Here is a 13,493-nt window from a genome sequence, read left to right on the forward strand (position 1 = left end):
GGTTTCGGGTTTTTCTTTCTATGCTTTTTTCGCACCGCTCCTGAGGAGAAGCAAAGTTCTCCCTCACTGCTCGACTGGAATTTCACTTGCATTACCATATCCCAAGTACGTGCACGTGTTAATGTGTCAGCTCGGGCTATCTAGTAACACCACAGGACTGTTTAATAACCTCCTGTCACTACAGCACAACCAGGTGCAGCCTCGCCATTTGGCCCTTGGTAGACAGAACCTCACGGGACAGCAGAGCAAAAGGAATCTCCATCTCACTTGGCGAACGCACCAAGAGCTCCCAGGGCTCCCAGCCACTGCCCAGGCCTCTGCCACGCCAGGGGCTGTGCTGACAGACGTGAGGGAATGGGGGCAAGCCTTCCAAACCCCAAGGATGGCTGCCTTCCTCGCAGACACATCAGCAAAGGTTCGTTTTCACCTCCGATTTTGGCGATGCCGGGAGTTTCGTACCTATTTGTAGGACATTGTGATTGAGAGCAATTAGACAAACAACCCGTAAGAAAACGCTCATTAATTCCACCGCAGCCAGGAACTTCTGGTCACTGAGCAGCTCAGAGCAGCTCCCTGCATGCGAGTGTCCACCAGGACAGCTGGCAGAACAGACCTGAGCAAGTCCAACCTTGCCTTATGGCCGGTTTTTGTTTGGGTTTGTTGTTTCGGGTTGGGGGAAGCTCACGTTCCTACATTCAGGCCAGGACACAAAGCTCTTCAGAGCCAGTTCACCTGTGATGAGCTTTTATCAGCTGCGACCTCTGGATCCCATCACCGTGCTGCTGCCGCCAGCTCTCCCTGCTAACCAAACCCTGCACAGCACCTCTGGCCAGCTCTACCCTTCAGCTCAACAAGTACCAGCACCAGCAGAAATCCTCAGGCCAAAAAGCCAGGACTTCACACATCCCCTGCTCCATCACTGCCCTCAATTCCATACACTCTCACCCCAGTACTCCCAAGTCCCCGTTGTCCCTTGACATCCAGCCACAGGTTCAGATTCCTAACACACTGCCTGAAGCAAAGCAGTACACTGCAAGCATACAATACCTGCCAAATTACAATGAAACTAATTAACACGTTTGTGATAGCCCCCAGAAACTGGGCGCTGGAAGGCTGTGCATTTTGCATTTTACAAGGCTGCTCAGCAGCAAGACGGGCTGAAATGTAACAGAGTCACAGCATTCAGGAAAAAGCAGCCTCTCCTTGCCCGCAGGTGCTCCAGCACAGGACAAGCAAAACAGATGCTGCTTCCTTACTGCCTGGAAGCCTGAATTCTGCTTACATTCCAAAGTAACATATAAGCATAAAATGATCAATTCACCTCTTGACTTCCTCCAACATCCCAGTATCTGCAAATCATTCTGAAGTGAGGACATTTTGGAAGACAAGCGACTGTTATACAAACATTTTTAGAAAGCTCACACAAAACAAATCTTTATTCTTTGTCGCAGAAAATAAATACAGGTGCATATCTTCATATGCTTTATAGAAAAGCACTCCTACAAAATCACTTAACTGCATACAACAGTACAACCTTTTTGGCTTTTTAAATGCAAATATTATACAGTCACTTCATTTTATTATCTTTTAAAGCACTTGCAGCAAGCAGCTTTGGAAAAGGAATGCTTAGTTTAGAAGCCAAATTCTTGCTTCAAGTGTTTTGTGGGTTTTTTTCCACCATGTATATAGTGCAACTAACCTATAAGCAACTAGAACAGTTTTCTGTAAAACGTCTGCCCACCTCCCTCCCTCTCTCACCACTTTTCACCCCCCCAAAAAACTGCAAAGAAAAAAAAATAGCTCTTAAAAAACTGTTCTACCTTGATACTCCAACCAAGAGAAAACAAAACGTGGCTCAATAGAAATATTAAGTAAGCATGATGCTTCACAGCTCGTTATCTTCTCACTTCCAGTTTGGCCCAAGGTGTTTATTTAAATTAGAAAGCTTTAATCATCCAGTCCAATATTTCTGAAAAGGTACGACATCGACTCCCCGTTGTGGATCCTGCGAATGGCTTCTGAGAGGATCATGCTGATATCCACAGTCTTGATTTTAGGGCACTGCAGTTTCTGGATTTCATGTGGAATCGTGTTTGTAACAACCACCTAAAGGAAGAGGACAAACTGGTCAGATACAGCCCCTCCATCCTTTCCACCTGCCGTATCAGAACTGTGAAACTCCACGTCCACCCTCCAGATCCTACTGAACCAGCCTGGCTGACAAAGGAACAGGATTTCACATTACTGCCAGGATCAAAATCTCAGGGATATCAACGCACTGCTGTAGGACTCCTCAGAGCCACAGAGACCAGCTGCAGTGCTCCCCTTCTTTTAATGCCAGCACTAAGCTCAAAAAGGAAGGTACAAAATTCCCCTCCAACGTGTGGGAGATAAGTGTGCCAGTACTGACAGCTCATCTCTTCACTCTCCTAGTTTCCCACTGCTACAGTTTCAGGATATAGAGATGCCACTTTTCTAGCATTCAAGACAAGAGTAATAAAGCCTAAACACAGGATCCTACCCAGATCAATTCTTAATGCCAGTGTATGTTAAGAATCAAGTCAGGAAAAATTTGCTGACTTAAAAAAATAATCATCTGAGTAGAAATTCAGCATGTATGCTTACTTCATCAATTGCAGATTCTTCTATCAGCCTGGGAGCATCCGAAGACAGCAGGCCGTGTGTGGCCATTACGAAGATCTTGTAAGCCCCCCTCTCCTTGAGGGTCTCTGCTGCAGCAAGAAAGCTGTCAACATCATCTATAATGTCATCCTGTCAAACAAAGGGGACACTGAGCCACTGGAGCTCAGCACGTTCTCACACAGATCAACACGGTGACCTTTCACTTTTCCCAGATACAACATCCAAATGTTATCAGAAGCCCACCACCAAAGTTTAGTTACTAATGCAACAAAAACTGTATTTGCTGTCTGCAACTTTAACATATTGAATATGATTTATCCAAAGGCACAGCATTTTACTCACCACGATGATAGCTATTCTTCCGCCTACATCTCCAACAACTGTGATGGGTGGTTTTTCCTTGGGAATCAGCACTGATTAACAGCAATGTTTTAGAGAAATAGAAAACAGAAAGGAAAAGAAGGTTTATACAATTTACATTAAGTGTAAAAACATCTGCCTTGCATCAATCACCACTGTTTTAGAGAGAAGCAACGTGACAAGTATTCCAACAGCATTTTTGGGAAATGCAAAAAAATATATTTTAAGTCCAACCAAAAGCATGAATGACACGGGAACAGTGGCTTGCAGACACAAGCAGTTCCATCAGACCCAAGCCAGGTTTATGCAGTGAAGTTTTGCTGGTGCAGCTCCAGGTCACAGCCCATTCAGCACAGCTCCTCTGTCAAGCACACAACGCTGACCCACACACACACAAACCCAGGCCAGCTCAGCTTACAACTCCATGTCCCAGAACAAAATCCAACCACAACCAAGAGGCAGAAGAGCGCGGCCTCTGCGCCCCCCTGCCCCATGCGATGGCACAGATGTCACAGGCAGCACAGCACCAGAACCAGGGATCACAAAGACACCCAGCAGCAATCTTCTCTTCCCCCTCATGTTCTCACAAAGATTGCTGATGGTCCAGCACGATCATCCCTGCCCCAAAACCACAGAAAGCAAGAGGTGAACACTTTCACACACAAACTTACTTACTGGGTATCTCCAAACTGGGATGAATAGCAGCTACGTTCTTGGCTGTGGGCGGTGAATGTCGACCATCTACCATGTCAGACTCAGCATCCTGAGCTTCCCCATGAATCACTGCAATTCCCAACCGTAAACGTTCAGCAAATGACTGGGCCCTGGCGAGGAAGGGTTAAAGAAAAATAATCATGTATATATAAGGTGCACACATTAAACCTGAAACAATTCACATGCAGACATGTCTAACCTACAAGTATTTTAATTTTATTTCTAAAGTTACAGAGGAAAAGCGAAATGATCCTAAAATTGCAGGACAATAGAAGAAATCAGTTATCCCGTGCCATCCTGTTTTCACTAGGCTTGTGAGAGGCAGAATAGCCTTGGAAGTGTCCATACAGGCTTTGCAAGCAACAGGTCAAATGCTGCAAAGGCAACAAATCTGATTGCTCTTTTCTGTTTTGCCCAGTCAAAAACAAACAAAAACAAAAAACAAATGAAACTTTCCGGCCTTCAGCATTCTTGAGATCCTGTGCTTCAGCTGCTGACATGTAACCATCACCAAGAATATCTGGATTGCTTACATTTAATGAAACACAAACAATTGTTCACCTATTTCTTTTTAGCAAGACGTGGACTAAGGCAGGCAGCATCCCTGACCTTCTGACACGCAGCCTTACATACCCTACTGAAGAGGCATCAAACAACGATGCTGCCTAACAAACAGCTCTTGATATTTAAACAGCAATCTACAAACTCACAACAAGTTCCCCCACCATGCAGTATTTTCCTGAATTCAGAATTTATGTAAAGAAGTACCAAGTCAGCTGAAGGAGTGGGAAAAGCAGAGAGGCAGGAACATAGGAAATTTGCAGCCAGTGCCTGCATCCCAGCTACCATCAGCAAGGACAAACGAAGCAGGATTCGCCCCGCTGACCTTGCACTCCCAGCTCAGCGCCCCGCTGACACACTGATCTGATCTGATCTCCCTCTGCTCAAAGCGACACCAGCACATGCAAAGCCAAATGCCTTGTCCTAACCTCAGTACCTGGGACTTGTGGCCTGAATTACCTCCTTTACACTCAAGCCTTGTTTCACTATCCAAACAACTCAAAGTCCACAGAATAATTTGCTCATTGTGATGCTCTGCTAATTAAAAACGAAGAATTTTCTGCACTGCGGTTCTCGTAGTTTTCTTTTTCAAAAGGTTGGATGCATATAAATTATGAATCCAAACATTTATTTCAAGAGTTATGACTTACAAGGCATAATCACATGAACGAATCAATCATTAAAAACCACAACGTTACACTGAATGAAGTTCAAAACAACACTCAAATGATTTATTCATTTTCCACTGAACTCAGAAACTGCAGAAACATTCTGAACTCCTTCAAGCAGAAGCTGTCACAAGCAGACATTCATCCAGAGAATGTGTTCCTTTATTAGGATAAACCATTCAGCCATTCTCTTCCAAGTACAACAGGTCTCAACCACTGCTCTGAAATGCACCTGTGTAACGTGAGGAAACTGAACACACACAGCTCTGGGATCCTCTTGTGCACATCTGCCACTGACTGAGCTGCTAACAGTGTGACAAGCTACTTGCTGGCATATGCAGTTACCTAGCAAGCATGAAAACGTTTCAACAAACGTCTCTAGACCTAGGAGGCAATGCTGACACCAAAGAAATGAAATAAAGACAAGCATGAGAAAAACAACCATCAAAATCAAAACAAGTCACCTGAAAACTATTGCTGGGAAACAAAGATGCCGAAGGTCACTGCCCCAGCATACTTCTACAAATAAAACATTTCTGATTTACGGTGTAAAACAGTGAAAACCTTTTTTATGAAGACAATCAAAGAAGTCTTGGCTTAAGCCTAGGTAACTTCTCAGCAAATTACTGGTTTGTACTACAGCAAAAACGGTATCTCTTAAATCACCAACCAGCTCTTTGCCATCCTCCCTGAGCAGCATAGCTGCAATGAGCTCAGGTACAGCAACCAGAAAGCTCCAGGAATTAATTCCAACTGTTTGGGCAACAGGAACTTCTCACATCAAACAGCCTCAGCCGTCAAACCCCACCATGCCAGATGGTGAGTGAGGATCTGATAACAAAGATCCAAGCTGTGATCGTTAAGCAATTACTCCGGATTAACGGTGTTTTTCTTCCAGCCATTTTGCTTCACTCACAATAGGCAACCCGTGGTGTAAACACAGAAAAATAGGACTAAATAGCTTCTGAATACTAAGCACTGCATCGATTTACCACACGTGGTAAACATCACACATCTGACAGTTAAGTGGCAGGGGGTGTGGGCTGCATCTTCTAATTGCTGCTCTTGTCTAGGTTCACCTGATCTGAAAAGCAAAATCACAAGAGAGATTTCCTGCTCTAACAAGAGAGCAGATCTTACCCACCTCTTTGCAGACGCAGGTGATTTGGCCACAATTACAGCATTCCTGTAGTCTGGTATCTGTAGTAAATAACAGATAGCAATGTCTACTTTGTATCTTCAGACAGATTTAAACTCAGTAAGAATCAAAATGTCATTCTGCCAAAAGAATTTTAAACATTGAATGTTTTACCTAACATAAGAAAGCAACCTCGAGAACCCACAGTGTGTGATGAGACTTCACGTCTCAGTAAGCCCAGCCATGAAGCAAATTCAGACTTTTAACTCACAATTCCACCTTTCATTCATATCAGGTTATACAGATTACACAAAAGCAACTGCCTTAGAGTAATATGCAGACTACAAAGGCAAATGTTAAAAAACAGGAAACCATGAAAACTGAAGTTTCCCGTCCTATTTAAATTGTCTTGCAAATCCACACAGCAGCCTTTCAACACTTAAAACACAGTATTTCATCCTTCCTTCTTTGTGGAGTTGTTCTTCCAGTTACAGGGGAAAAACAAAGAAAAGAAAAGAGAAGAAGAAAAAAAAAAAAGAGACAGGGCTCTCCATCACATCACAGCAACTCCTCACACGTACCATCAACAGCTTCAAATTCTACAGTCAACATTCTGGTCCTGGAGCCACAGTTTATGTCCTCTCTGTAGGTCAGCGTGAGGACGCCGCTCCAGATGCTGACAGCAGCAAAGTGGGAAGACCGAGAAGTTTGGTTTTCATTTCAAGGTCTATGGGGACATGAGTCAGTCTTTACATGCACCATCCCTCCCAGGCTTGCTGCCTCACTGTCATACTGGCTTTTCTTCTCTGACACTCTCGCTTCATTTAGCCAGCATTTTAGTCCCCATCTCTCATCTCAGTCTCCTGTTTTCCCTTCCAAAGCTCCTTGTCAGACCAATCTTTCCTCGCCCAGTTTCAACCATTCCACTATCTACATTTCCAGTCCTTTCTCACCTCTTTTCCAACAGCACTTTGTGTTCCTCTCACTGCAGTCCTTCCTTGCAAACTCAGCATTATCCTGGGACAATCAGTCTGCCACAGAGCACAGCAGGCAAACAACCTGCCTGGTCCTGCAGCAGCTCAACGCTCCACGGCCGCTCTCAGCTGCAACAACAAGTCCTACAGAACCGATCGGATCCCTGGAGAACCCCAGAGTTACAGACCTCAAGAGCTGCTAATGAATACCTGCAAACAGTTCTGCTAGAGCTGTCATTTGGCAAAACTGGGGGACGGTACCCCGAAACAGAGTTTGTGGCCTCACTGTCAGATGTTAAGTACCTCCAAAACATGGAAATACGTCTTTCTCCCAACCACAAGCAAGCTAAGTTCTTCCACAGCCTTATCCTCAGACACACAAACCACACCAGCCAAATATTTCCAAAAACATTCTGTCTGAAAGAATTCTTTTTTTCCACTTACTGAAGTACTGAATTTTGGCATGGACCCAACAACTGAAAACAAGGGCTTTGCAGAGGATGTGTCAGGAAACATTAATAATCCGCAGCGCTACCAACTCCACCTACAGCAGTGGGAATTCAGCATGTTCTGTCCTTTACAAATGCTAAGTCAAACAACAGCCTAGGAAGATGAACATGTTGGAAGGTACAGACAAGGCAGGGCCTGTCATTTGACATAATAAAGGCTTTGATCTTGTTCAAACATCACTGCCTCACTTTTCCCCTGCCGAATTACCGAATTTGTTCTCATCTCTTCAAAAATGAAGTCAGAAAGCCAGAAATGTCATGCAAGAGACAACAGAGCATCAACAGCTGCTGGTAACAAAGAGCTACATCACTCTGAGATTGGCAAATCACTCTAAGATTAACATGTATGCACAGGAAAGAAGACAATAACTATAAATATTTGCTGGACATACAAAGGAAAACCACCAAATTATCTTCATTCCACATGGATTTCACTGACTGGACTTCATCCCAGAGCACCAAATAATTCCTTCACACCTGTGCATAAATTCCTGGCAGTGAACAGCCACAAGGCCTCATCCTCTGAGCTTTCAGTTCAATGCTTTGTAAGGGACCTTCACTCTTACCAATCCGGATTCTATCTCCTGCTGTTCAGTGCATCCCATCACAACTCCCACCTGAAACATTTGCCATGCTGTGCCATTCACGGTGCAGGAGATGCAGCAGCAGCAGCAGCCAAGGTAAGCTTGAGAAGAATACTGAATTCTTTCTGAGCAACACCAGAGGAATCTTTTACAAAGGGATAATAAATACAATTTGGCTAGAGAAACTACTCGCCAATATAAAACCCAGGTGATCACAGTGGTTCAGTCAACTTCACTTCTAGCAAGTCATCTCTAACAAGCAGAGGAAGGAAGAAACAAAAACCAAAGTATATCTAAACAAAGTCCCCTCCACATCCACCTCAGCAGTGCTTTGTGGATGCTCCCTGGTTAGAAAGCAGCAGGAGGAACAGACTCAGCTGCAACAACTCCTTGTAAATCATTCTGACAATCACCTATCAAAACGTGCTTAAAGACTAAACCACACCCTGACCTCCTTGCCTACCACAGACAACAGGTTCAAGTAACATGCAGCGGCAAAACTTGTCTTCAATCCTTCTACTTGGTCTTTTACTTTCTTTTCTCTAACTTACACAGTGATTACAGTGCACAACTGTGGAAGAATGGTGAAATGGTGACATGAAGGATGGTGCCACAGCCAAGAGCCCAGAGTTTTGTTCCACAGTTTCCCTCATGCGAGGAGTGCAGCACCAAATGATGGCTGACACTCAGCTGGGAATTGATTCTTTAGCAAGAGAGTCTTAACAATCATGGTGGGTTTGTCTGTATTTGCATTTTTTTTTTTTTAAATTCAGGCATCCACCTCTCTGCAAATGAGAAGGTGTGGCTTAAAAAGAAACAACTACTTTCTTCCAAATTTACAATTAGTCAAGACATAAAATGCATCTTATACCTACAATTATCAACTGCACGATTCATACATTGTGCAGCACTTCTCAAAGCACTTTCTGAAAGTCACATCCACCTCAAAAGACAGAGCACTGGATGCACACAGCATCAGAAGTCACGCTCAAGCCCTGAACAAACAGCAGGAGATTCCCCACAGAATAATCTGTCCTTATCTTCACATCACGATGCACAGACTTCCATCATTTACATGGTAACCTACACAGTATTTTCACAATGCTACATAAGTTACACCTGACAAGCATTCCATCCTGTAAATGGCAAACAGGAGAGGAAAAGGACAACCAGAACAGGAAATGCTCTTTTTCAAAAATATGAACATGTGTGAGAGATGGAACAGCAACCTCACATGGATAATAAAACGCCACTTCTTCATGAAAGGAAATCTCGGTCCTCTGAGGGGAGAAGAACTTCACAATTCCTGCCCCAAAACGACCCTTCCTCCTTTCAAAATCTGTTTGAACAATTAATCTTTTCACAGGAATTTGCTTCAAGAGCCTCGAGACGTGACAAAAAAAAAATTGAACAAAAGGCTGCAATAGAATGGCTTTCTCACCTCTTCTTGGATGTACTGCAGTAAAAATGGAGATGCTCTCAAGTTATCAACTGGAATATTGAAGAAGCCCTGTATTTCCTTCTGATGTAAATCCATGGTAATAAGATGAGTTAGTCCTTCAGAAACAAAATAAAATAGACATATGGACAAGCACATGAAGAACATTACTTTTCTATGTTAAATTACAGGTTTTTTTTTTCAAAACAAGCTCTGTGAGCTGCTCTGGTACTAGAAGCACACAGCAGACCAGCTGTGTCCCTTTCACACACAGGGGTTGCCATGCCTCCAGACACCTCAGAGCAACCTCCACCAGTGGATCAGCAGTGCCACACTGAGGCAGCTGTGATCCTTCTCCATTTGACACGTGACAAAATGCAACCACAAAGGACATGGATACAGAATGGATCTATGGCACACAGCATGAGCCTGGCACAGCAAACATCTGAGTTCTGAGCTCGTGAGAAATGGATCCAAATTCCACTCATTGCTACGTTTCTTCTTTCGAAATAAGAACCAGATCCCAGCGTTCACTGCTACTGCACGTCCTTCCCAGGGACAGGAGTAGAAGGAAAGAAGCAGAAAAGAAACTCTATTGAGGACTGACAACAAATAATCACGTTCTCCCACGTCAACTCAAATGTAAAGAGGAGACAAAGCACATTCTCCACTAGGTAAAAGAGACAGACTAGAAATGAGAAAGCACAACTGTTCGAGATTGAGGAAGGCAAAGAACAGCACCGTGAGGGAGACAGCACGACCTGAAGTGGCAGACCCATCTCGCCTGCACAGCAGGATGCAATGTGAGGTGGATGCTGCATTTTTTTCCCGTAACTTCTCATTTGCAGCTCTCTCTCATTATACCCTTCTATGCGATTTTAAACTTACAAAACCTGACGTTACTTTTAATAAAAGTCTCAGCTTGCACACTGACCTCTTTCAATCTGAATGCTGAGCATAGGATCCCCCATCGCCCCGATTATTTCATAACAATCTCCATCCTTACCAGCTTTGCACATCATTGAAGCCAGTAATTTAGAAACAATGGAGCCTCTTTTTCTCATCTTGCACTGTTTGCTGTAGGGGAAGTAAGGAATCACTCCAATAATGCTTTTGGCACAGGATGTTTTACAGGCATACACCATGATCAGGAGTTCCATGATCGTAGTATTCACATCCCTGCAATGAGAAGCATCTGGTTTTGTATCCAGGAATAAAAATCCTGCAGCAGAATTGAAGGTAACACCTGCACACAGAGATTTCACTCCACTGTAGTAAGAGTGCTGTCAGAGATTCTTCAGAAGGAATCCAGTTGTGCACCTAAGGATGCAAGCACCCTGTACCTACCATTGTAATCCTTCACTGGATTTGTTTTTCACTTTTTGGGGCAACTCAGCAGTTTTTGCTATAGCACCCTTCAGGCTTTTAGGAATACAGAACAGTGTTGTAACAACTACACCACAACTCTGTTTTTACTCATGGTTGAACTAAATCATTTTAGAGGTCTTCTCCAACCTTAATGATTCAATGAATCTATCCCTAACATTTACTGCTATTGTGTACAAAATAGATATATTTTTCAATACACATAGCTTAAATTTTAAAAGATGGCTGGCAACACATTTCCCTTTTGTTCAAGCCAACAACAGGCTAAATATACTGTAAGCACCGTCTGTTTTCTGCTTTAAATGAGAAGATAGAGAGGGCCTCTCTGCAGATGGGAACCAGTCAGCAACTCAGACACCTCCTACTCCTGTAGCCACTAGAAATTTTTTTTTTTAAATGTCTTCACATGCATAAAGTTCTTTTCAAAGCAACAAAATGGTTTTCTGAATCACCGAACACATTGGCCAGGAAACGTTTCTGGTACTCTGAGAAGCCTGTAATGGCATTGGAGCCACAGTACTGAAAAGGAAGGAATTCAGAGAACACGGTGAGCAGAAGAATGCACTTAGCAGAAGAACTCAGAGAGGCCATGGGGAAAGTTTCAGTGATATTTTCACTGAAAGTGAAATTAATTGATGTTAGCGTATAATGAAGTCTTCTTTGTGCATGTATTAAAAATATACAAATCTAACCTCATCATACTGTATCACACACATATGATGCAATGAGAAGTTAAAACAGAAGCATTGTTATGGACAGCCTACATCAAAATACAGACAAGTGCCTTTAAACAGGTACTCACTTTGAAACTGTCTGGATGATAAACACATCCTTTCCTCTCACGGACTCCTGAATTTGTACTCTCGTTTCTGTCAAGAAGAGAACTATGTAAGACAGGAGCAAAATGCAACAGAAACAATAAGAGGGTAGCCAAAATCTGTACATTGTAGACAGGTAAGATTCCAGTTTTGCCAATTAAATGCTCACCTCTGTTTGGCTCTTGATAAACCTGAACCTTCCCCATCTCAACTCCTAATCGCCTGCAGGAAGAGAAAACAAACCAGAATATGAGAAAACGAAAGGTAAAACAAACGAAGAGCCCACAGTGCCATGGCTACTGAAAAGGCTGCATTTGAGGAGAAAAACAGGAAAAGAAAACCACAAGTCCTAAAATCAACAACTGCAGTGGAAATCTCTTGATGCAGCCACACTGCAGGTTAAGCTAAACTCGTTTTCAAGTCAAGCTCAGAACAACCAGTGGAATAAAAATACTGCTTCTTAAATTATGTAACAAGTTCTCATTCTTATATATCTGCACGCATTACACACGCTGCACTGTCTCTAAATCTACACAGTTGACAACATAAACATTCACAACACTCAAAGACCACTTCTAAAGCACTCTTTTCCAAAGAAAAACATCAATCTAAAGTGAATGGAAAAATACTACTGAGCTCTATTCAATGAATAAAGAAAGATTAAAGCCTGCTGAGTTTATTCCATTTCAGTATCAGCACAGACCACAGGCAGAAAGCAGGATATGACAGGTACACATGCCCAAATCCTTCTCGTGCACAACTCCCTTCTACATCCAACTTTGGTACATAAATCTCAGGAATAACCACATAACAAAAGAGAAAACCAGCCTTTACTAAAACAAGTCCCATCATAAAGACAGAGGTCCCATGCTGCCCTGCAGGCAGATATTACTTACTCAGCAATTCTCTTTGATAGTTCCATGCATGAAGAATTGGAATTAGCTGAAAACAGCACCAGTCCACCTTTCGTTATATTCATGATGGCCCCAGTTTCAGTTGATGGCACACAAAACATCAAACCTAAGTTGTCTTCCCACTCCTAAAAGACTGGAAGAGATCAAAGGCCTGGTAAATCCACATGTTAAAAATACAAAAAGAACAAATTTTCTCTGTTTAGACAATGAGTTTTTTGTAAGCCTATATTCTCCAACACTCTTAGTATTTACAACCACTGCAGTGGTTTGTGATCCACAGGCTAGCTCAGCATACCTAGAGATGTGGCAGAAAGAACGGGCCTTCCACCTGTCCTGTTTTCTCCTACCCCCAAGCTTACGTAACCTGCCAGCAAAATGTTTCACTGGAAGTCTCCAAAAGATCTCCCCTAGACAACTTCCTAACAAATGGGTTTTTTATTTGTTGGGGTTTTAAATGCTCTCCTTAGGCTATCATTTAGCAGCATAGATTCTCTTTTCCACAGCTCCCTTTCTAGAGCTAAGCAACACTGACTCTCAATATCACAACGCCACTCAGGCATCAGTCTGAGCTCACGAGAGCCCTGTGGGTCCTGGTCCTGTTTGGTCCAACAAAGTGAGAGTATACTAGAAATGCTTTTAGGCCTCAGAACATCAGCTGAAAGCATGTTTCTCTGGCACAACGGGAACAACGTTGAGACAACCTTCAATTGTTACTGCAAACCTCTACATGGCAGTTTGAAGACAACTTTTATCTCCAGTTATGTTACCTTCCTTCCTGCACTGATT

At 43.1% G+C, this 13,493-nt stretch overlaps 1 protein-coding gene across 3 annotated transcripts; it reads right to left on the reverse strand.

Annotated features, from left to right (window-relative positions):
* Positions 1-1,947: 1,947 nt before the first annotated feature.
* On the reverse strand, positions 1,948-12,808 carry PRPSAP2 (phosphoribosyl pyrophosphate synthetase associated protein 2; the record flags this gene model as incomplete). 3 transcript variants are annotated; one of them, XM_079543031.1, is made up of 10 exons in its annotated part: positions 1,948-2,106; positions 2,626-2,772; positions 2,986-3,056; positions 3,679-3,827; positions 6,091-6,146; positions 9,593-9,708; positions 10,596-10,768; positions 11,778-11,844; positions 11,963-12,015; positions 12,690-12,808. In XM_079543031.1, 10 exons carry the CDS (start codon positions 12,806-12,808, stop codon positions 1,948-1,950), a joined length of 1,110 nt encoding a protein of 369 aa, XP_079399157.1. The 3 variants fall into 3 exon arrangements, with proteins under 3 accessions (XP_079399157.1, XP_079399159.1, XP_079399158.1); XM_079543033.1 differs by lacking the exon at positions 2,626-2,772 and having other exon boundaries at positions 12,690-12,772; XM_079543032.1 differs by lacking the exons at positions 11,778-11,844; positions 11,963-12,015 and having other exon boundaries at positions 12,690-12,772.
* Positions 12,809-13,493: the final 685 nt, after the last annotated feature.

Source organism: Tetrao urogallus (genome assembly GCF_951394365.1).
Source record: "Tetrao urogallus genome assembly, chromosome: 15".
In the NCBI taxonomy this organism is placed as follows: Eukaryota; Metazoa; Chordata; class Aves; order Galliformes; family Phasianidae; genus Tetrao; species Tetrao urogallus.